General features: G+C 42.8%; 1 protein-coding gene across 2 annotated transcripts; it reads right to left on the bottom strand.

Moving 5' to 3' along the window:
- Nucleotides 1-667: 667 nt before the first annotated feature.
- On the bottom strand, nt 668-14355 carry RGCC (regulator of cell cycle). Of its 2 annotated transcripts, none has more exons than XM_065678184.1 (5): nt 14248-14355; nt 13923-14102; nt 3871-3978; nt 2388-2450; nt 668-1213 (listed from the first exon to the last, which is right to left on the bottom strand). In XM_065678184.1, exons 1-5 carry the CDS (start codon nt 14282-14284, stop codon nt 1206-1208), a joined length of 396 nt encoding a protein of 131 aa, XP_065534256.1. In that variant the 5' UTR covers nt 14285-14355; the 3' UTR covers nt 668-1205. The 2 variants fall into 2 exon arrangements, with proteins under 2 accessions (XP_065534256.1, XP_065534255.1); XM_065678183.1 differs by having other exon boundaries at nt 14239-14349.
- Between the last annotated feature and the right edge of the window lie 10040 nt (nt 14356-24395).

Raw genomic sequence — 24395 nt, 5'->3', positions numbered from 1 at the left:
TAGCAAATACAGAGTACTCTCCCCCAGCTGCAGAAGGCAGGTCAAAATCAGTCCTGTAAGGTCGCTAAGCAACTGGCTGGTAGCTGAGCCACAGGTATGTCCTTTTCCAGACAAAAAAACATTCGAAGATGGTAAATGACCAAGGAGACACAATATTTAAACCACTTATGCAAAGGCTTACAAGCCTGCTTTGGTCAAAATAAGACCTGGAGTTCAAACAAGCCCAGCTCACTTGGTCTGAACAGATTAGGCAGCAATTGCATGAGCAGCTCAGACAGCAGAGCTAAGTGTAATGCCTGCAGCAGCTGGAAGACAGCTCGCATAATGACATCTCCAGTGCCTACTGCATATGGAAACAATTGGGTTCCTCGTAAAACTACAGATTCACCTTCCACTCTTTCAGCATAACATTGATGGTCAGGACACCTTTTAAGAGCAAGAGACTATTTCAGACCAAAGGTTCTGGCATCAGAAACATCCAGACATTTAACTATGCCTTGATGCCTAAACCCATGGGCCTAAATGCCTGACCTCCCAACCAGGACTTGATGTAGAATAGCATGTAATTTTAAAGACAGCTGTTACATGGGGTTTGAAATAGGTGTTATTGTTCAAATCTGTACTAAGTCAGTGTTATTCTATTTGTATTAAAGCAAATCTGAAGTAGTAGTTTGACCAATTTTTTTTATTTTTCTGATTATATTAATTTTACATAGTACAAAATTCTCTTATTTAAGCAATTTAAAAAGAAAAATAGGAGGTTCCACATGAAGCCAGCATAACATTTTGCCTAACAGGTAATATGCCTTTATCAGATAATTTAAAGCTTGACCTTAATTTGTACTTCTGTTTCAGAGTTTGCATGTTCACACGAAGCTTTCAGACACCTGGATTCCAGTTCAGCATTTATTTGTGTACAAAAATATATTATAATGGCAAAAAGCATTAAAAGTTCTCAACTATATAAAATTACAAATATATTTTCGTAAAAGCAACTTTAAATTAAAATTCAAGCCATATTTTAAAGTAAAATACAGCTGTAACACTTAAGTTATACCATCTGCTGCAGAGTCACAGAACTGATGTTGCCAGTTAAATGTTTGTAGGAATTTACAAAGGTTATGTTCAGAAGGTAAATATCTTGGGTAGCAAAGTTATCAGACAAGGGCAGCAGTTCTCAGTCTCAGACTGATGTCACTTATCCTTCACATACCTGAAAATACAGAACAAGAAGGATCATTAAGCTCTACATTAAATAAGACTGCATGTTGTTTACATACCAGACACCCCATTTATGCTCAGCTTGCTAGACTTCCTGACAGGCCAAAATGATGCCTTTTTTAAATGAACATAAAAGCCAAAAAGAAGTCTTTCAGAAGAGCAGCCAATTAGGTTTCAGTGGTGTAGTTGAAGTTAGCTCAAACATACATCCATGACAGAAGTCAGGAAACTAGAATTGTATTTTAAGTAAGAGAAGTGAAACTGGGATTAAGATACAAGTAAGATGACAGGGAAGTAGGAAGCTCAGAAGGGCAGCTGTCTTGAGTTAAGTCCAGTGCAGATGGCCAAGGCTTCAATGATTACAGGGAAGGGAAAATACCTAATGAATACAAAAACCTCTCAGTTCATAGTTTATTGGAAGGGGAGGGGTTGTTCATGCTGCTATTTAGGTCTAATCCTAAAAATTTGTTGGTTTGGGTTCTGCAATCTGGTTCCATGCATAAAAAACACAGTGTCACATCCATAACAGCACAGAAAACCAGAAAGAAGCAGACTACATAGCTGGGAATAGGAGGGTGGGTTTTTTTAGTTTTACTGTTTTTCTTTAAAAACAATAATGAAGAATCTAGTACTGTAACTGGAAAATACATCTAGATAGTGACAGGAAGAAGTGATTTAAATTCCATTCCTTGTTGACAAGCACAAACAGGATTTTGACATTTAATCTAAGACAATAAATACAGATACCTGCTTATTAATTCTTTCATAAAGCTAAATCCAGTATAAACAGGTTTCCCCACCTACAGTTATTCCTCCAGTTACTTAGCTTCACAATGAAGAAAAAGCCCCACTTTTTAGCTGAGCTTTAAGTATTTAAGAAAGTGATGTTTACTTGATGTCTGTCACTGTCAAGGAGAGGTGAACTGCCGTTCCCTCAGAGATGGGGACAAGGGTTCACTGAACCTTTGTAACACAAGCTAAACCGCATGCCTTGAACATCCAGGCAAAGGCCAGAATTCAGTCTATTTTACCTTCTTATCCACTTAATGATCCATACAACTAAAACTAAAATGAAGCCTACTTCCCTTTACTTTCCCCACATACACTGGGTTTTCATCATTCTTTGACAGTACCAAGTGAGATGCAGGTAACAAAAATCTACCTACTTGCTAGTGTCCTGTCAAGATCAGCAATGAAGTCTTCCAGTTCTTTTGTGTCTCCCAGCTTTGCTGCAAAATAAGAGTCAATGCTATTTAGACATGATGTATTTCTCCATTCAAAAGAAACACTGAAACCACACAACCCTCCAAATAATTTTCAGTGGTATCAGACACACTGTAGACTATTTTCAGGGCAGTTCAATAGGGTTGCTGCAATGTCCAAATGCATTCTTAGAAAACAGGAGAGAATTAAAACTAATTTTTATAGTTCTCCATTTGACGGAAACAAAGCAAAGCAATCCTTTGTTCAGTTTCCTTAAAAAGCAGAAGCTGAAGTAGAGAAAAAAAGCCACATCTGTTATCATGAGAGTTTTCCTTACTGCATCTATTCAAATATTGCATTCATGGTCCTAATCAAACACCAGCCAGTTATCTCCCAGTCCTACCCAAATATATGCCTCTTAAATCATGTCAGGATCACTGGTTTGCTGTGATGTCAGATCTTTTGATCTTGGTCCATACACTATAAATCTGGATCCAAAAATCCACACAAACCTCCATTCCTGAGAACACCACTGGTTCCATTCAATCTACTTTTACTCCAAGTGGCTTCCTTATCTCTATTCCTAGCTGGTTCCAGCTCTATTTCTGTCTTATCAGGAAGAGCATCTTGACCTTTAGTGTACCTCCATGTCAAGTATTTCCTGCCAGTTTAACTGAACTCTTTTTTGCTACTTCTTATTAAGTATTACTCGTTATTCTTCCCTTATATCATGCTAATTACAAAGAAAGCATTTAACTTGTTTTTGTGACCAGTCACTGTGAAAAAGACATGAAAGCACAAAAAGCTCCTTGAGCATGCACCTGAGAAGACTAGTTGTAGTAACAGCACCATGTTGTACATATGTATTGATTTATTGATATATCTACTCTAGAGTTCATTTAAGTTAACCAGAACGAAACAAGCTCCTGGGGAGTTAGATCAGCTGTAAGACAGAAGCTACTTTGAAACAGCATAGCCACAAAGGAGGGATGAATTATTAATAAATGGGTTGTATCAGCAGTGAAAGGTCTGTATGGGTCTAAGTAATTGTGTTAACTTGAATGGCAACGTATGGCTTCAGAGGAGTCACCTAGTGCACCCCTGCACTCAGGCTAAGTACTTCTGTATATAGATTAAGCTATAAACTTAAGCTACTTAGTTGCTTCAGTAAGAAGTAACACAAGTTAAGCATTAACTGAAGTGTTCTGCAAGTAGTGCCGTAATTTCTCATCAACCAAGAAACTGCAATTTTCTTCAGCTTGGTGTTTCAAAACCAAGAGTTGCAGGTCACCTGCAAAGATGTGCAGATGCAGCGTGCTATTGCAGTAATAATTGGATTTGTTAGAATTAAGAAAAACAAAGTCAAATTACACATGTGAATCCTGGCTCATAGAAAGAAGCCTACATAGTTGAGAATTAGGAAGAAATGCCAACAGTAAAGCTTACCTTTACACGGAGTTACTGATGGAGATGGCAAGCTTGGAGTAGATGTCGTCGGAGAGTTGAGCTTTTCATCACTGAGGCTGAAACTATTTCTGTAAAGTGAACCTGCACCTGTAAGAAAGTTACGTTACAAAGTAAAATTAAGACCGGCAATTTTGCAATAAAACTCAAAACAAATGGGGCCTTTCCTATATGGGCTTCAAAATCTGTAGAATTCAAATTTTCAGACTTCAAAACCAGAGGGATATATAAATCATTTATTGTGTGAAGAGCATTGTTACCACACCTACTGTTAAAAAGCAAGCAGTCCTAGGTCAAATCCTCACTCCTGGTAAGGAAAGTGTCAGCTTTCCCTGCAGTCAGCATCATTTGGACAATATTACAAGAACGGCAATTATCCCCCACCCACTAAATTAGGCCTGGTGTGACCTGCCTAATTCACAAGATTCTAGGAAATTCTGGTCACCTGGTTTTAAAAGGCTATTAGAAAAGCTGAATAAAGAGCACCAGGACAAGGACAGTTTCCCAGCACACAATATGTTCAGTGCTGTCCTCATCCCTGAAGCAAACTCACCCATTTCTCCATATATTACTCTGCTGCTTTAGGTCTTGTGTTCCACATAAATAATATAGCACCTTTTAGTTTTGTTCTACTCTGTGACTCTGGAGTTCATGAGCAGTACATCTATACACAAGATGTTCTGCAGTCTTGTAGATGACCTTTCAAAGGAAGCTTTACATGCCCTGGAAAGCAATGGGAAAGGTTCCAATACTATTCTGATGTTCTTGGATTTTGGACAAGGCCTTCAGTTTCAAAAGTATGAAAAAAACTGATCTTTATATTCTCTCTTTTCATAAGAGTTCTATGATGCATAGTGCATACAAAGTATTAGTCATGGCTCCACTGGAAGGAGGAACTGTCATTGTGTTAGAGACACTAAAACTACTAGTTCCTGAGGTTTTGAGCCAGTGACCTGAAAACCATAAAAGAAAGCATTGTAACACAAACATGTCAATGGCCTCCATTGATGTGGCACATTTCCTAGGAAACAAATGTATGCCTCGTTACATGGGGTGGTGACTACCCCTGCTTTCCAATTTTGCCTCCTTTCAGCAGACGCAGTATTTGTCCTTACAGCCCCAGCCTAGCAGGTGGTTACACTGCAGCATTAAGTCCATCCAAGCCAGTACTGTCACAGCCCCTTGGACACCTGTCCCATTTGTGATGCCAGGAGGTCACTGCCTTCATTTAATTAAGGGTGTCTTGCTGAATTAGCAAAAGGGGGCATGAACACTGCTTGCAGTGCCAAGATCTGCACATCTACACCTCTACTGAATACTGCCAGATATCAAACACAGAGACCATCATTCTCCAGAAGACTACTCCTCTACTGTAAGTTTCCACATCTTTGGGAAGAGGTGTGTGTCTTCACACCCTATCTCCTCTAGCCTGCTGTCCTTGCTAACATTAAACCACCCTCTACAGGAGTACAGGGGTACAGTGCCAAGTCAGACCAGATGGCTGCATGTACTAAGCATTCAAGGCCAGGTTGGACAGGGCCTTAAGCACCCTGGTCTAGTGGAAGGTGTCCCTGCCCATGCCAGAGAGGGCTGGAACTAGGTGATCTTGAGGTCCTTTCCAACCCTAACTATTCTATGATTCTTTTTCCCTGTTTCTTCTGTGCTAGCTTCCAAGCCTACCTTTGTTGTAATGCACACTGAAAAGGCTTGTGACAAGCTTCAGCCTTCAACCTATTTTCTTCTTCTATATGCATGTTAGCCCACCACAGTACTGTACTTTCACAGTTCACTCTTCAAGCAGCTCCTGCACATGCTGCCTACAGAACTGTGCAAACATAAGCAAATGGCATGACTGGCATCTATTACCTGGGACTATTGCTTGTCCAAATCAGCCACCAGTCAGTATTTCTTGTTGAGAAAGAGGGATATGCTGCTTCTTGCTAGCTTTTCATTGTAATATTTTATCTTCACTTTTAAGCACCTGTTCTCCTCTCTAAACCTGAGCAGGTCAAAACCTATCTACTTGAAACTTAAGATATGAGAAAGATCTGATGAATACAATGCAGAATTTAGATAATTTTAGACAGAAAATTGGAAAAATTAACATTTTTTAAAGAAAAAGTAGTTCCTAAAACCATAAAAAGCAACCTAAGGGCAGAGGTGGGGAGGAGAGGGGTGTGAATCTGACACTGCTCTGCAATTACATGTGTCGCTGGTGTTGTACCCCACACTATGAACCCTGCACATTAATGGTTTGAAAGTAACAGTTAGAGGTATGACAAATTTCCTCCTGAAATCAACTTACAGACCAACTTTCTACTAAATCCACATTTCTTTCCGGCCAAGATGCAAACCCTGGTGACCAAGAAACTCTGAATGGAAAATTCTTGCTGTTTAGAACAAAACCCCTAGCACCACGAAAAAGCCAAACAACTCACACAAGCAGTGCTGTAGCCAAGAGCACAACTCACTGAGACACTGACGGAACAGACTATAGATAAAACATTTTCTGGGCAATGGATCTGAGAAGAGCAGAACAAAACCTTCCAAATTATTTAATATTTTTACAGCCTTTTGAGCCCGTTGAATTAAGAAAAAAATAAGCCAGAGAACAACGGCTACAAAATTGAGTGTACTTCAACAGGGAGTCTATGCTACTAGTACCCAGACACCGAATGTAGTGATGCTGGGAATTTGTATTACAAACCAATCCTTGTCATACTCCAAATCTAAAGCTCCAGTTGCTCTTATATATAGCTGGAATAAAATGTTCTTTTTGTGAATGCTTGTGAGGGCAACTCAAATTACAAAAGCTTTAATAAGTCATTTAAATTATCTGCAAAATTTTAATGCAATTCTTTTTATATCCATGTACACATACATCCAAGCTAGTAGCCACCTTTGATTCTTGTTGTGGTTTTCTCTCCATATTCCTTCTATAAGCAGTTGAAAGTACTGATGGCTCACCTCAGAAAGTATTTAAACCAGAAAATGTTATTTCATACTGGCTTCCCCAAACCTTATGTTGGGAAATATTTACAACTGGGCAAAAAGAACATAAGACAGAACTGTTGCTTTAAAATACCTGAATGTTTTTCTTCCAGTCTCAAAAGATGAAATGTTTTCACAAACCAGTGTTATCTTCTGAAGGGTTGTAATATTAATAGTTTCAGGAAAATATCAATATTTATCTTCCTCAAAAAGCAAAAACATACTCTAGCTACTGGCTGTGGCTTACAAATGTCACCATGCAGCAGCAATTCTGGTGACAGAAGGAGGAATGCATTGACTCTGTCATCAAGGTCACCATAACAAATGCTGAAAACAATGCGCTCTTAAAAAGAAATACTTGCGATATCTGTCACATAAAAGTATCCACTTTGGCAAAGTGTGGCTGTAGGGCAGAAAGTTCTGGGAAAAGGATAGTTCAAGTCCTTGCTTTCTACTAGCTGCCACAGCCAAGATTTGCCCATTCACCTCCAATAATGGCCCTTGGAAGAATTCCACTGCCATACAAATGCAACATCCCCTCCAACCCAATAACCAGAGGCTGATGCCAAGGATCTCTCATCACTGCTGTCCTTCCTCATCCAGCCCCTTCTCTCCCATTGAGATGCAAGTTCATTTATCATTCATTCCTTATTTTTCATTTTGTGTACTGATTCTACTGCCTGTGCATGTATATAAACTATGCCCCTTTGGCTGGTTAAAAAAAAAAAAAATCAACCCAAAACACTCAAATCGTCTTTTTTAAATCAAGTCCTTAAAATCTGAGAGTTAAGCTACCGATTTACGCGAGTCAAACTAAACCAACAACTGCAAAATTAGGGGGTTGGAATAAACATGGGCATATTTTACTTTGGCAAAGTAATCTGTAGTTAGTATTGACCTTTGCTGTTCCAGTATATGGTTAAACCACAAAGAAAAAACAGGGCAACACCATGTAAATATGGAATGTCCCCACAAAATGAGCAATTAAAAGGTTCTGGTTAAATAATTAACTGAAGGAGGAAAACCTCAAACTTAATTTTAAAACAGACAATGGAAAAAGTTCAGCTGTCTGACTTCTTTAATCTTATGCTCTTTCTAGTACCATAGTTCAAGATGATACAATTTTAAAGAGCACTGGAGTAGGCAAAAAAACTTTAATACAGTTTTCAGTGGGGAAAGCTTGGGGTGGGGGGTGGGGTGGATATAAATCACATCTTAAGTTTGGAGAGAGGAGCTTTAAAATTTGGCTAAAGTCCCTATAAGCCATGAATTCATTATAAAACAGTAGCTCAGCATTTAATGAGCAGACTGCACAACTCATTCCTAGTCAGAACATAACCTACTAGCTAAAAAATGAAAGTAAAATCAGGAATTTCTAATGCCACCAATAGAAGTGAGAAATATTCATGATGTCTGTTTAGCAATACATATGTTGCAGCCCTCAAGGGCAGTGTTTATTTTGATCATAACCACAGTTACACTTGGCTGCAATGTTTATTTGTGTGAGGGTTTTTGCCTAAGCTAACAAAACAAACATCTGCTCCAATGCTGACATAAAAATCACACCTTTTCACTACTGACACATCTATGCTTTGTGGTTTAAAAGATTTCAAATCACAGTTACAAGTGACCTGTGAAGCCTGAAATTCAGAAATACAAGCATGCCTTCTCATTATTCACAAAGCTTACCTTTCCCTTTCCTCACCACACTTACTACCTGCGAGACAGTGCTTCCAACTCCAACCTTCCCCTTTATTAATGTTTCCTTTATAAAGTGTAAGAGGAACAGGTATGCTGCAAAGAATAAGAAATCCTACCAAAAAAGCACATTTCTCATTAAAGTACCTGGAGAGAAATTTGTGCACCTGAAACATCTGTGTTTTTTTTTCCTTTGAATGTACTGGTAATTTAACCACATCATTTAATAAAATGTTATTTCTCCATGGGAGTCTTGCTTCATTTTTTTTCATTATAAATATTCTATTCCCTCCTTGTTGCAGATAAGACTATTAAATATTTGAGGAAACAATTTACCTTCTCAAAATGTTTTCTTCTTCATCATATAAGACTGAGATTTGCTGCTAAGAGCAAAAGCTCACCTACTCCACATTTTGTGTCTCATAGCAGATGCCTGTAGAAGAGTTTATCTAGCTAGTTTTTGAGGGTACAAGCTTTTAACATCAATGATACCTTAAGTCACTATGTTTTACAGTTTAACTATACACCATGAGAAGCAATCACTCTTCTTCTGTTGAAACATGCCGATTTAATTTGATTTTCTCATTCTGGGTGAGGTAGAAGTCACTCTCCTAATGTCACTTATAATTTTCTGGAAGACTAGCTTGTCCCACCCAAGACATCCCTCCTCTAGCTTGACAGCTCCAGTCTATTTAATCATTTGGAAACTATTTTATGCCTTCAGTCATTTCTGTTGCCTTTTTCTGTACCTTCTTTACTGTCACATACTGCAAGATTGCCAATGTAAACAGGCTTTTCAGGATGAGTGCTGCAGTAAGTAGTGTCCAATGCTTCATCTCTAAATAGTGCAGGCATTAGCACAAGCACACAGAGACATCCATGGCATGTAACCATGAATGCTTGCACTACAGCAGGCATTGGGTGCTAACAGATATTGTTCAACCCCCTAATAAACCTGCACCTACTTCATTTCGAAATTACAAAATTAAAGAGTTCTAGATGCACTGAGAGGGTGATTTTGTTGTATTTAAAACCCCGGACATAAACGTCATAAACCCTTTACATACTCCTAAAAAATAACTATGAGGATACACTGCAGGCTGTACGAGTGCAAGAATTAAATCAATGCATTTATTTCTCAACACTTTTAACAGAGGCTGGAAGCTGAACCTGTTTGAAGAAAACACATACAGAGCTAAAAATATGAAGCATTTCTCAGAGCACAACAGCAGATTATGGTTTAGCTTTTCAGTGTTATTATAACTTTGGCACAGGAAACACTAAAGTGCTTCTTCCCTTCTCAACCTCTCATGAAGTCCAACTTTCTCTTCATTATACTGATCCTGACACTGCCATATACTGTACTAGCACAATGCACCGACATCATGCTAGTATACAATGTAGTAGCGCATAGCACAATATCCTAGGACATGTGATTTACACAGGCAAGCCTGCACATTTCTCTGCAAGCTTATTCCAACACACAGGAAGCAAATAGCATCTGTAAGAGTTTGTCTATATAGCTGTATCTACAGTAGTGGCTTTTACCAGCACAGCACACTAACACGAATCCTATTTTATCACAACCAACATATGCTGAAAATAGCAAAGAGTTATAAGGTATCCCTCAACTTAGGGATTTCAGCATGATTAATAACCTAAGCTACAAGCTGTTATACATTGAAGCAGCTGAATACATCGAGCTGAAACATAACTGATACTCACAGTCCAGCAACTCAAAGAATGTTGGAGTAACAGTTGCATCATGATTTCCCAGCACTGACCCCATCAGCTGTTGTGGTTAATGTAATACTTGTGGGCCAAGTACTAAGATCATCATGAACATCTGCACATGCAAGCCTTTCTATTACTGTAAGGTCTAGAGTCCATCACATTATGTGCAGTACTTAACCATGGCCAAGACAGAGCTCATCCAAAAAGCATTTACTCAAATAACAAGACAAGATGTGGGAGAATCAAGTACAATCCTGCCCATTTTTCACTGCAGTATCTTCAAATTTGTTTTTTTCCTTAGGAGCCCAAAATATGCAGGATCAGAATTTCACTTGGAACTTTTGGAGCTAGCCCACTCAAAAGGGGATTTTTAAGGTTAAAAGCAATACTTGCAGGATTAACTATAACTGATAAAGATCTTCTGTAAATATTTCTGTTAACTTAAATGGGCTCATTCTCATGGGAGAAGCCCCAGGAAACGAAAGGCTTTCCTTACCCTAATAAACAGTATTGTTCAAGCATGACCAGTTGATATCTATTACTATTTTGTTGTAAAATTGAATTTAAGATTGATTCAAGGGCCTTGAAACAGACAGTTGCAACAGTTTAAAACATCACCTCCCCTTGCAGTCCCACCCTGGACACAGAAGATACCACTGCAGGAGTGGCCGAAAGATATACGCCTAACCTCCAACCACACCACATCAGTTAGGAGGATTAGATAAACCAACAAACAAGAGATAGTGCTAAATACAATAATCTGAACTGTTCTATGCATACCTAACAAAGTGCACTTGGAAGAATCTTGGGACTGTATAACAAGATTTTGCAAAGGTGCAAAGAGCGTTCATATACAAGAGGATCATTCAAATTATCAGCAGGTAATATTGTTGGAATTCCTTTTGCATTGCTAGAGATTGGTGTTGTCGGAACTTGCTCTTTCAGCCCATGTTCTCCTTGACCTTGCAGTGGTGTTTAACCTAAGCATTACCATGGGAATAGCAGAGTCATGAATTCAGCACTACACTTGCACTAAACAAGACAGACCAAAGGAAAGGTGAACCTAAGAGAAAAAAAAAAATGAGCTTAAGCAGAAAGAGCCTGGGTAAGTAGGAAACTCCCTGCATCTATTCTTAAATTAGATGTAGGGAGTGTAGCTGGATTACATCAGACAGTGGAGCCTGTTTTATAAAAGGGTCTCCTAGTAAATCTGCAGCTCCTCTCTAATCTTACTGTAACTTCAAAATAAGAAATTGTCTGCACTGAAAGATGCCTTTAGGAAGAAGTGATTTATTGGGCCTTCTCCAAGAAGCAAGGAGAGCTGGTTGTTTTACCATTTCTCCTCTCTTAAACATGTATCCTCATACAGTTGACACTTTCGGATGCCAATAGGCTACTCTTGGTGCACCCTCCTAGTCCAGTATATGCCAGTGTCCAAAAGACTGTGATTTCGATTGCTGCAGAGACATCTTTCACATGATGCATCACCAAGGGAGGAACCACAGCACTGGATGGGATCTGACAGCTTGACAAGTTCCTCATGCAAGATCCCTGAGGACTTTGTCTAGAGCCATCAAACCATGCCTATCCTGCAATCCATTAATGTCTTCAACTAGATCAGTGCAGATTTGTGATACATGTTTTTATTTTCCAGATCTTCCTGAAGATGTGGTCTGCTCATTCACACAAGAGGCTGTTTCTCTCCAGGCTTCCCACCCTGCCAGAGAACACCATCTTCCTCCAAAATGCCTTCCTGTCAATTCTAACAGAGCAATTTTAAGCAGTGTTCAAGACTTAAGTTTTCTGAACAAGCAACTACAGATGTCTTTATCTGTTCAAGAAAAGTTCTTGATTCCGGTTTTTTTGGGGGGGGGGTTGGGTTCTTTTTGTTTGGTTGGGGTTTTTTTTGCAGTTTCCTTAACAGTAGATTATTTCACTCTATCATTTTAAATATCTCATTTGTGGGTAAGAGTACGTAAGAGGTTAATGTATCACAATATTGAAGACTGCACAAGAAATAGTAACACTAGGGCTGTATTGCTGCAATTGATAATAAGCTTTTACTATTATTTAAAGCAGAGATCGCATACTTTCATCAGCTTGTCTCAGTAAATGCAGACCTCACCCTACACACCTTCAGCCATCCAAAAGGCTAGTGTCAGCCTAAATTGGGCACGCATTTCCAAAGCTTTCTCAGAAGCAGAGAGATATTTACAAGCAGTGATTCACCCACTACATGATGAGACAGCAGAACATCTTGATCCACGTATCTCCACTGACTACAGGAAAAAATACAAACCCAAAGGCACTCACAGCCAGGGTATCCACGTTGAGAGCAGGTAAAACATTACCTGTCCATGAAGTGAAATGCATCCTGCCCATGCTGATGAAATAAAGGGCTCTGATAATAAGGAGAAGCTATGCTCTCACAGCTTCAGTACGAGGAAGATTACGTTAATGTTTTAGCACTAAGTCAACAGAACTGTGAAGTAAGTCCCTGAACTGGTAAAATATTTAAAACAGAAATTAGGGGAGCAATTTTATTACAAATAGCTGGAAAAGAGCTAAGTTTCATAAAGCTTTCCTATGTAGTTAGGGACTAAAAAAATGGGTATAGTTTGTTTTTAAGCAGAGCTTACTTCTAACAAAGTAGACCTTGAGTCTACTGCCCCCAAGGAGAATAGCAGTTTCCAGCCTCATTGTCTGGAAAAGAAAATAAGTTTTTTCTCCCAGACTACCAAAATATAAGAGGCATAAAACTTTTTTCCAAGTTAACTAAAAAAAAAAGAAAAAAAAAACAACTTAGTTCCAATTCTGTTTTCTGGCCTAAAGCAGGTCATGAGTCAGTATCTGCTTCCCACCCTTCCTGTGCTATGTTCTGCATGCACCACTTCACCACTTGTATACAATTGATACACTTGTGTGCAAATTAGCTTAAAGTCATCACCTCTGAAATAATGATAACACTAAGCCATAAACCTGTACGAGTTTCCACCTGCTCTGTAAAACACACTTTAGTTAACTTTCTCTCAAATCGTATTTTGGCTACTGAGATAGAGCAGACAGACCCTGTTAAATTAAGAACCTCATGGGATGGTTTGGTTAGAAGGGACCTTAAAGCCCCCCAAGTTCCAACTCCCTGCCGTGGGCAGGGACACCTTCCACTGGAGCAGGCTGCTCCAAGCCCCGTCCAACCTGGCCTTGAACACTGCCAGGGATGGGGCAGCCACAGCTTCTCTGGGCACCCTGTGCCAGTGCCTTAGCAGCCTCACAGTGAAGGATTACTTCCTAGTATCTCATCTAAGTCTCCCTTCTTCCAGTTTAAAGCCATCCTCCCTTCTCCTATCGCCACATGCTCTTGTGAAGTCTCTCTCCATGTTTCTTACAGGATCTCTGCAGGCACTAGAAGACTGCTGTAAGACGTCTTGTCTTTGCCACGCCGGGGTGCCCCGGTGTCCCAGGCGCCCACTTGACCCCCGTCCGTAGCGAGTGTTTCAGCCTCGCCTCCTAACCCAGCCTTGATGTGGCTTCCCCAGGAGCTCTCGTCCTCCCTTCCCCTTCTGCTGCTACCGCTGCCCCCAACACCGGCCGCGGGGCGGCCGGACACTCACTCTCGGAGTCGCTGAGGCCGCTGCCGTCGCTGACGCTGGCGCTGCTCCGCCGCTTCATGCGCTCCAGGTGCTCTCCGTAGTGGAAGCGGCGCCGGGCGGCGGGGCAGGAGAACTCGGCCAGCACGGTGTCAAACTCCCCCAGCGCCTCGGCCAGGCCCCCGCCGCCGTCCTCACCCGGCGCTGACGGGCGGAGGCAACTCAGTCAGGACCCGCCGGGACCGGGTCCGGGTCCGGGACCCGACCCCCGCGTGCGAAGGTGATACCCCCCCCATCCCTCCTTCCCCCCTCAGAGCCCCCACCCCGGCGCCTCACCCACCGCTCCCACCGTGACCCGCCGGCCGCTGCCCCTGAGGTGACTTCATGGCGGCGCTGCCCCAGCGCCGCTGCCGCCCCTGCTCCCGCCGCCAGCACGGGCAGCGCGGCACGGCTGCCGCCGCCGCCTCCTCTTATAGCCCGCCCGGGCATGGGGCTGAGGCGGAGCGGGCGGGGGGCGGCAACGCGGCCCGGCCCGGCCCTGCCCGCCGCGGGGCCGGGCGGTGGTGCAGGTGCGCCATGCGGGGCAGAGCCACGGCCCGCGGCGGGGCGGTTTGCCGTCAGGCCGAGTCCTTCTCACAGCTCACCACTACCCCAACCGGGAGGCATCGCCCCTTGCCCTCCGGCCGCCGCTCCCGACGGCGTGACCGTGCCTCCGGTCTGCGAATCCCGGCTCTTTGAGGTTCAGGAGGGGTCTGCGCCGGGTGTGCGCAGGCTGCTGGTGGGGGGCACAACGAGCGGCAGAGCCGGCTGCGAGGGGGGAACCTCACAAGAACACGGGACGGATCATCCCCACCCAGCCCCGTGGCCGGCCCGACAGAGCAGGACGAAGCAGCCCGCCCCGCACTTGCAGTGAGGCTGTGGGGGTTCCCATGCGGCAGCACTGCCGCTCAGCCCCCCGGCCCGGAGCCCGAGCCCCTTCCCCATCGCCACCCCACATCCGTGTGTGGTTATGGCAGCGCTCGGTCCATTGGCTGGCTGTGGACGTGGGCAGCTGTGCCGGTTCGTTACGGAGGGTGACCCGAGGGGAGAAGCAGGAGGCAGGGTGACACGGGAGCTGCTCAAGCACAGGGAGCAGTGGCCCCATCCGCGTCAGACAGGGCGTTCTCCCGTGGAGAGCTTTCCTTGTATTAGCACTTGTCCTGAACTCAGGTTAACCTGATGTTTATACATGCCTTAGCTACCGAACACTGCTCTGGTGCTGTCTCCTGCGTGTTTTAAATAAAAGCCATCTGAGCAGCTAAAATACCAGTTCTGTCAAACACTAACTGGGGAAGGCTCTGTCCTGTAAATACAGGCAGCAATACTGAAAGCAGACATCAGGTGCTATTCCATGCATATGCATCGGGAGCTATGATTATGTCTGTGTCCAAATCAATATATATTTTCCTGCACTAGTAATGATTTAAGAAGTTCTTCCCTGTGAGGGTGCTGAGGCACTGGCACAGGTTGCCCAGAGAAGCTGTGGCTGCCCCATCCCTGGCAGTGTTCAAGGCCAGGCTGGACAGGGCTTGAAGCAACCTGGTCTAGTGGGAGGTGTCCCTGCCCATGGCAAGGGGTTGGAATTGGATGAGCTTTAAGGTCCCTTCCAACCCAAACCATTCTGTGATTCTGTGTGTTGATGAGAATATCTCAAATTAAAATGTAAGTGTCAAGGACAGGGAGAGGTAAGAAAAAATCTGTCCAAAACGTCTCGACATTTTCAGACATGTTGTCATTGCTCCTGCAAGATACAAATCGAGAAAACAATATCCTAGACAATAAAGCATCTGTATCTCACAGATGTGTTCACCTCTCCTTACCGGCTGGTATGGAGACATTTATTTATTTTTGCAGAGGATCAAAAGAAGCTCTCATGGTGAGGTACAATCATTATTTATCCTGCAGCTTCCTCCTTTCTTGTGGTCTTCCTCTGTTTTCCTTTCTGCTAACAAAAGTGGCTACAAACAATCCTTTTTGAAGACCACAGTGACATAGATGGAAAGTGAGGTTAAAAAGTAGGGAACAGGGAGGCGGGAGGGCAAGACGTCAGGAACACGAGCAGGGTGAAAGACAACAGACGCAAGGCAGAAAGGAGGACTGTCGAGTTCGTGACTCAGTAGAACTCACAGCCCAAAAAGACAAGGGCCTGCCCCCACAGCTGACATCAGTTCTCTTTTGCCCAAGCACTTACATATATGATCTGCCCTACTGTCCACACGCATCCTGACCATGCACTGGTTATTTGGTCTTGTGCTTGGCTGTATATCGAGATACACAGGGGTAATGGGTTAAAACTTAAACAGGGGAAGTTTAGATTGGCTATAAGGAGGAAATTCTTTCCTGTTAGGGTGGTGAGGCACTGGAATGGGTTGCCCAGGGAGGTTGTGAGTGCTCCATCCCTGGCAGTGTTCAAGGCCAGGTTGGATGAAGCCTTGTGTGGGATGGTTTAGTGTGAGGTGTCCCTGCCCATGGCAGGGGGGTTGGAACTAGATGATCTTGAGGTCCTTTCCAACCCTAACTATTCTATGATTCTATGATTCTATGTGGCTATGGGGCAAAAAGTGTTTTACATTAGGCTTGAATCTATCCATTTTGTAAGGAATACGGGCAAAATAACCAAAGGCTGAAGGTCCTCCTGTGCCCTTCCTAATATTTCTCCTTAAAATGGTCAAGCAATCTCACAGCTGTCTGGGATGAGGTCTTAGGTCACATCGCAGAGGAGCACACCCCCTCTGTGTGGGGGGTGAAGTTATTGTAAATAAGGCTTTGGGTGTTCAGGGGCCTTGCTGCCTCAAAAAGCGGAATGACTTCCCTTACTTCTTCATTCTTGTACTCCTGGCCTGGACCTTCTGCCCGTCTTTGGTAGTGGGTTTGTCTCCTCTTCTGCTAAGCCAATTCAACACATTAGAACAGCAGAAAACTAATTCAGTGAGAGAGTTGGAAGGGGCCTTGGGCAACACGGTTTAGTGTGAGGTATTCCTACCCATGACAGGGGGTTTAGAGCTAGATGATTTCAAAGTCCTTTCCAACCCTAACCAGTCTATGATCCTGTGATTCTATGATTCTGTTAGACTGAGTTGAATGGGCTCAGCTCAGGTAGGTGAGCTCCAGAGCTGGTAAAAGGAGAGAGCAGATGGGGACGTGGGTAGGGGAAGAGAACAACTGTTTCCCTCTAGTAGTACAAGAGTTTATCCCTGGCCTTCTCTTTAAATTATTAGTTTGTTCTCAAATTTACCATTTGCAGAGTCATTTCATGGAGTTATGCTGATTCCATAAATTTCTCTTCTTCACAGCCACTTGTTTGGGAGTCTTCTTTCCTTAAGAAAACCCGGGCTTAGAAATCCTTGGTGATGTTTACTGCTCCATAGACCAGTCTGTTAACATTTCTACCAGTAAATACTCATGTTTTCTCCTGAGCCGCCTGTGATTCCACTAAATGCAGCCAACATTCAGGGGGTGGATTTTAACCTTCCATATAAGCCATTAGCTTATACATGATGAAATGAAGATTGACTTTTGTGCCTATCGGTTCTACGTTACAGACCATATAGCCATGTGCCTCCATAAACGTTCTTGAAGGGCCCAAAAATGCTCCTGCTAAACTGGATGTGTTTTGCCACTGATGCCAACAGGAGCAGCCCACATCTGGCTGGCAAAACAAAGCAGTGACTTTCTAGCACAGTCCCCCTTGCAGACTGGCACGCAAGGCTGCTCATACTTATTGGTAGAAACATCCACCCCAACTTGTAATGTAAACCTCAGCTGCTGAATCCCTCCCATCTCCCAGGCAGCTGTCCAAGGTGTATTTAAAGTGAGTTTCTTCTTGACCATTCGACTCCGTGTCTCCAGATCCTCCTCAGCCAGTGATGCGATGTTTACAGTGGTTTCCTACTGCATTTTTAACCTCACTGACTTGTGAGCCACATAGCTATTTAAATCAACAAATCCTGCCTGTAGATATGCTTCAGGGAAAGACTTTCAGAACCTTAGCAGGTACTCTGATACAGCCAAATCACACAGCTCACAACGTACTAAGTTAGTTCTAAGTGAAACACAGTAATTTGGGACACAAAACTCTGTTGCTACACCAAAGAGAAGCCTAGGACTGGTTCACACATGCATTGGTGCTGCAGGTTGACTAATCCAATGGTTTTCAAACCATAACCCAGAGATGCCTACAGATCCATGAACAACTTCTGAGGCATTCACTTAAGACAGGAAAGACCAAGACAAATTTACTGGAAGTAGGTTAAAACCCACAGGACCTATGCGGCCCCGTAGGCACATATGCAGAAACTGGAGCTGCCGAGAGGGGGATTTGCAAGTCAGAAATGGCTGAAAAGTTGCGGTCTAATCAATCATTCTTTTCACCACTTTGAAGATCAGGAGTCCCCCAAAATATCAGTCCTGTTGTGTAAGCACCAGGTTCCCACAGTAAAAAGCAGATGTTTTCTGAAATCCAAGCCCATCTTCTCACTGCTATTGGGGCTAGATAAAAGCCAGAGTGACAGATCCTGCCCATGGATGCAGCCTGGAGTTCTGAACATAACGTTTCCATGCATTTTGCAGTATTTTTCAGCCTGTGAAAATAATAATTCTGTACAAAAGTAACAGTACCAAGTGGTTAAGGTAGTTATTTCACATAAAACCTGGGAATTCTTCACTGTGAGGGTGTTATGGCCCTGGCACAGGTTGCCCAGAGAAGCTGTGGCTGCCCCATCCCTGGCAGTGTTCAGGCCAGGCTGGATGGGGCTTTGAGCAACCTGGTCTGTTGTGAGATGTCCCTGCCCATGGCAGGGGTTTGGAATCGGATGAGCTTTAAGATCCCTTCCAATACAAACAGAAGCCCATCACTGCCAAACTTGTAGCTGAAGGAGACCAAGGGAACCCCAGATTTAGACAGCTGTGAAGGAAGAAGATGAAAATTGCCAGTAGATGAAAAAGCACAGGTGCCAGTGAGACTGACACACAGAGAAACCCAATTCCTTGGGCCACAGAGCAGGAATAGACCAAACGTCATTGGTACAACTTGTCTCCCTCTTCAGTGCATCACATCCCTGCCCTCAGGATGCTCTTTAGAAGCGTGAGATGGTGGTTAATACTCTAGTCTATTTTATCCTTCACACTGCAAGTGGAATTGCCTACGTGAGTGAATTGCTAAACTTGTTCTGTAATGAGGACAGCTGCCTAATTAAAACTTGGCTGAGACGAGCCATGCATTTTACATAGGCTACCTAGCATCAGAAGCATAAGAACCTGCATTTGCTTCTAGCCAGTCTAAATACAGGCTTGTATTGACCTGTAGCTCAATCCATGACACCAGTGAGAAGAGTGAGTGACTTACAGCAGTATAATTAATCATGAAAAACTCCCACAGAGAACTCTTTTTCCAGAGATATTTCACAGGACTTTCCTTCCTCTTCTGCCAAGCTTTTCTGCAGAACTTAAACCTGAACTTGGATTTAATACCAACTGATGCAATTCCTTTCCATTTTCTCTCTCCCTCCAATTGATGCACATTAGGTGCAAACTCATGGACTAGCCCACTGCCACCCATGACCATGGCCTTGGAGCAAAGCATACATCTTCCTGCTGAATTCTGCCAAAACCTAAGCTCACTTTCTCTGACCCATCATGCTTCTAACTTTTCAGCTTGTCAAATTAACCTCCTGAAGGCAAACACAATATAGCCTGTGCAGTTTTTGCTTCCTCCGTCTTTCTGTAACAAGAAGCAGAACCTCTTGGAGTTTTGAATGGATATACTTACATAGGGTATTGACTCTGAAACATGTTTATGGCAGTTTAGAAGTAATTACTATTGCTGCAGCTGGATTAAAGGTCGTTGAATCGAATATGCATAATTGTAACCTATATTGACATCTATGGAATGAACAGTTTAGTTTGAGTGAGATTGCTTCAGATGTAGGAGAAACCAACCAAAACACTGCTTGAAAGCTGTACTAGTGTTTTTGGATCTTAATGTGTTAAGGAGATGGATGTTGTCTGGTAGTTTTTCCCTTGTAGCGAAAAGGAGAAATCAAAGCACATGCAGAGAGAAGTGGTCAAAAAGCCAAGAAGACAGCAAGACAAATGTAAGCAAAGGGTCCATGGCAGCAAGTCAGGAAGGGCAGAGAGCCTGGCTGCTGGAGTGCTGTGTGGCAACTGAAAGTGAGGAAATTGACTCCTTTTGACTCTGCTTTCAGGAAAACAAGGCTGTGCACATATCCCCTGCATGGGCAGATGACACACGAGACTGCACAAGACTGACTGGAGTTTGCCCTTCCAGGAAGTTCTCCTCCAGCAGAAGTCACCCGAAAGAATCCAGGACCAGTACATAAGAGTTTAAAAGGGCAATGTGAGGAAAAAGAGAATGGAAAAATCACACATATGTGATGCATATGTCACAACTTTATTTTCTGTGTTCAGATGCGGGCTCTAGCTCAGGGAAAACCGCTGCTTCTACCTCCACCTGATGCTACTGCTACCATAGCAGGGTTGGTGTACATGCATGCGCTAGATCATGAACTGGAGAAGCTGAGTTCTTTACTTTTCTGCAGTTTTGCTTCAAACCCTTTCATGACTACTGCTCCATCAAGAACCTTGCGCCATTTCAAATGCAAATATGAAACAGCTGTTTCACACCTGCTTTTGCTATGAATTGTTGATAAACTGAGGAGTTAAGATAGGTGGATACTGTGCTACTTCAAAAAGATGGTGATTTTGTCAGGAGAAGGAAGGATCACTCAACAGTGCATGATTACATACAAGAAATGAATGGGAATTTCAGGCTTTAGAGGCTTGTATTCCATACAAAATATCTGCCACACAAACCACATTGGAAACTGAATTTAACTCTTACGAAGTGAAACGTATCAGGGAGCTCTTATGTATTAAAATAATAAGACATTTCTCCTAATTAATCTCCTCCATAAGTAAAATAAAAGGCAGTGGAATTTTCAGGCAGATGTATTTTATATCAATGTTATTTGCTCTGACTAAAAATGATGCATTTTGTACTGGTCCTATTATGATAATTTGCACAGTCACATACACGTAGCCTATCTGGTTCAGGCATCTTGTACTTCATATCCAACATCGTTTGGGGACTGTGGGTTTCCAGAGCCTTAAACCTGGCCAAAAAATACAGCCTTTAAATTGATGTAATTAATTATTATAATAATAGTAAAATATACTTGTGGCCAACATACCTGGCCAAAAAGAAACTAACCACATCCAAGGAAAGAATTATGTTGCTTGCCTGGGAAGAATTCCTGTTAGATTTTCTTGGGACACTGAATATCCTCTGGGTTTTGTGGTGGGTTTTTGTTTTCTTTTTGAGAATGTACAAGGGTTTTAATTTTGTCTGTTTTACTTGTCCTTGTGTGACTAAGCCAATGATTTGGCTTTTCCGTGGTTCAGAAGCATCGTTCTCTTGTATTGCATGAATCTCAAGGGGATTCAGACCAGTACAGCCACAAGAATAGGGGAAACCAGGAATGGCAGGGGGTGCAGCATGTCGTTCCCATTCACCCCACTGAAGCAAACTACCAAAGCAGGCTGTAAAAATCAAGTCCTGCTCTCCCTGCCATGCTCTGCTGGCTTTAAGGCAGGAGGAGGCAAAAGGAGACCTCTTGTTTGCTGAAGGCATGTGGTTGCATATGTTAGAGCAGAAGTGGAGCTCTTCATTCATCTGTGTTGCAGAAGTGCCAGTCATGGAGCAGGACCCCATTGAGTCAGTCACCATACAAATGCAGGACAAAAGCAGTAATCCCTGAGCTTTGGTTAGCCAGTAAATCACCCTCCTTTAAGGGATGGGGATTTGCATATTTATGGTCTGGCAATAACCATGCTTTAGTCCACTGGGGCCTCTCTTGTCATGAGTGCACAGGGGGCTGTGTAGATGGGAAGAAAAGAACCCGTGTTACTGTCAGTGACCATGTACTGCATCCAGTTCTTTCTTCTGAGACAACTGCATTCCAATTTAAGAATTATTATTAAAAGCCCTGGGTTTTTTTCCACTTTTTCCCAGCATCCTGGGATAATAATTTTTGTGACAAGCCATAGCAGCATCCTGTTTTCCTCACAAATGAAAGTCAAGTAAACCATGCTCTAATTCTCCCAGCCAGAGGGAGGATCTGTGGCAGCAACTTCTTCCATATAGTCATTTTCTATTTCCAACTTCTAGTTCATAAATAACAGGGTTTCAGAATGACCTACTCCATACTGCCCAGCACTGACTCACGAGCTCTACTTCTACAGCAGAGGATTTGCATACAAAACTAGAATCAGACCACTTACACAAAATGACAGCAGTTAAAAAAACCCCACAATTGAATATAACATACTACTGAAAAACATAGGCCTTGCCATTGTGGACACTCAAAAACCAAGCTCTGCACATCCAGGTTTAACCTGCCATGGTGTTGAAAAATGTGTGTTAGCCTGAGCTAAGCACACCAGTACATGTCCTCACCACTTGGACTGGCACTCTAACCCTGAGCAGATGAATTATGATCTTTCCTATGGAACCCAAAGTAATAAATTCATCCATGGCAAATCTAACTGCTTCAGTCCACTGGTTTGCATTTCCCTAGAAAGACATTTATACATGCAGGGAATATTATTAATAGAAGTAAAAGTTCCCCCAACTTCACATACTCTCTGAGCTCACTTCAAATATAATCAAGTGCGTAGATTAGCTAAAATCTGATTAAACATCACCAGTGACAGTTAACAGACTCCTCTGGTGCCTGATGCCTTCTGTAGATCCCTGGGTATCTTTTACACCACCATTTACAGAGCCGGGCCTCAAGCAGGTATAGTTGGCTTACATTTATAGATAGGCTTTATGAGTTTATTACCACAAGTCTTGAACTAGGACTGCTCTGTGCTAGGCATGCTGCATGGGTAACAGGAAGACATCTCCTGCTCTGGTCCTCACTTCCTGGTTTGTTCTAAGTTTGACCATTTATCATATGAAATCAGTCCTGAAAACACCATGTATTTCCTTCTCCCACCTCACTGCATACCTAAGATACCTCTAGGAACCTCTCAAAACCTGAACCTCCTCTGAAGTGTTAACGGCAAGTTCTCAAATACTTTGCCTAGACTTGAAATATATTTAAGCAGCAAAGTCTGAGTGGTGAGCAGACAGTGTGGTTAGCCCATGACAAATTAACTGGAGTGAGGACTAATCTTCAAGGCCAATTCACTCTGCCCCTCTCCAACAGCTTGAGGAGAGTAAGGCAGGAAGTGGGTTGACTGATGCACACACATATGACATGGGATCTCCCAAAAGGCCAATCTGATCACCTGTAGGGCCAAATGTCCTCTTCCAGTGTCTCTGTTCTCAGCTAGTATGACATAAGCCCAAGCAACTACGCTCTCAACTTCAGATTCCCAAATCAACGCCCACAGACAGCTGGGTTATACAATTAGGAGTCTAATTCAGCTATTTAAGCACATACAAAACACTGATGACCCTTCTCCACTGCCTGAAAGGGAAAAGAAGACAGGCATTTTCCTATGCCCTTACTTACAAAACACCTGACAGTAAACAAGACTGCAGCCTTTCCTTACTATGAAAATATTCTGGATGCAAGGCTTCCCTCTAGTGGAAAATCCATGAACCAACAACTTTTCATTAACATCCGTAGTTTGGACGTGAAAAAAACAAAATGCCAAAAGTCGATATAAAAGTGCTGTGGAAACAGGAGAGTGGCAAGTACATTCAGACATAAAAACATGATTATGCTTGAATCTTCTGTGTCATACCTAAAGCTTGACCTCTTCCTAGCTGAGAGATGCCTTTTTTGGGAAGGCTGCAGATGCTAGAGCTGAGATGTGAGAAGCCACCACATCCACTGTAACTGCTAATTCTGGACTAAACCTTTGTTATCTATACGAATATCAGGGACAGGGTTTTCCACTGGGGCCTAGGCTTCGGGAATAGGCTTATTCCTATGACAAGAAGCTTGTCAGCCTTAGGGTACACCTGCCTGCTTGCTTATGGGAACAAGAGAAGGTTAGGGGGGCGGTACTCATTCAAGACGGCAGTAGTACTGCAGGACCCTGCACGAGACTGGATGCTTGGTCAATGAGTTTTTGTGAGGTTTATGTCATTAACACAGTTACTTGGTTTGTGCAAGGATATGTGGGAAGGATCTATAAAAGAAAGCCACAATAAAACAGCTCAAAATAGAAGGTTTTCAAAGACCCAAGACAGGTAAGTGAACTTATTTACTGTAATTTATAGCAATCAAAATTAAATTATAGGATCACAGAATGGTTTGGGTTGAAAGGGACCTTAAAGGGATCTTCTAGTTCCAACTCCCTTGCCATGGGCAGGGACACCTCACACTAGACCAGGCTGCCCAAAGCCCCATCCAGCCTGGCTCCTCTGGTTAGGCCAATTACAGGAGATCTGTAGCATAAACAGGCCACTTCTTCCACCTCTCT

This window comes from Lathamus discolor, chromosome 4, assembly GCF_037157495.1.
Source record: "Lathamus discolor isolate bLatDis1 chromosome 4, bLatDis1.hap1, whole genome shotgun sequence".
Lineage (NCBI taxonomy): Eukaryota > Metazoa > Chordata > Aves > Psittaciformes > Psittacidae > Lathamus > Lathamus discolor.
The sequence above is the reverse complement of the archived record's forward strand: the minus strand, read 5'-3'. Positions and strand labels throughout refer to the sequence as shown.

Coding starts and splice junctions, on each gene's coding strand:
- RGCC (XM_065678183.1), bottom strand. CDS start 14,284: ATGAAGTCACCTCAGGGGCAGCGGCCGGCGGGTCACGGTGGGAGCG. Junction 14,103..14,238: donor GGCGGGTCACGGTGGGAGCG/GTGGGTGAGGCG, acceptor TCCGCCCGTCAG/CGCCGGGTGAGGACGGCGGC. Junction 3,979..13,922: donor CGGCCTCAGCGACTCCGAGA/GTGAGTGTCCGG, acceptor ACTTTCTTACAG/GTGCAGGTTCACTTTACAGA.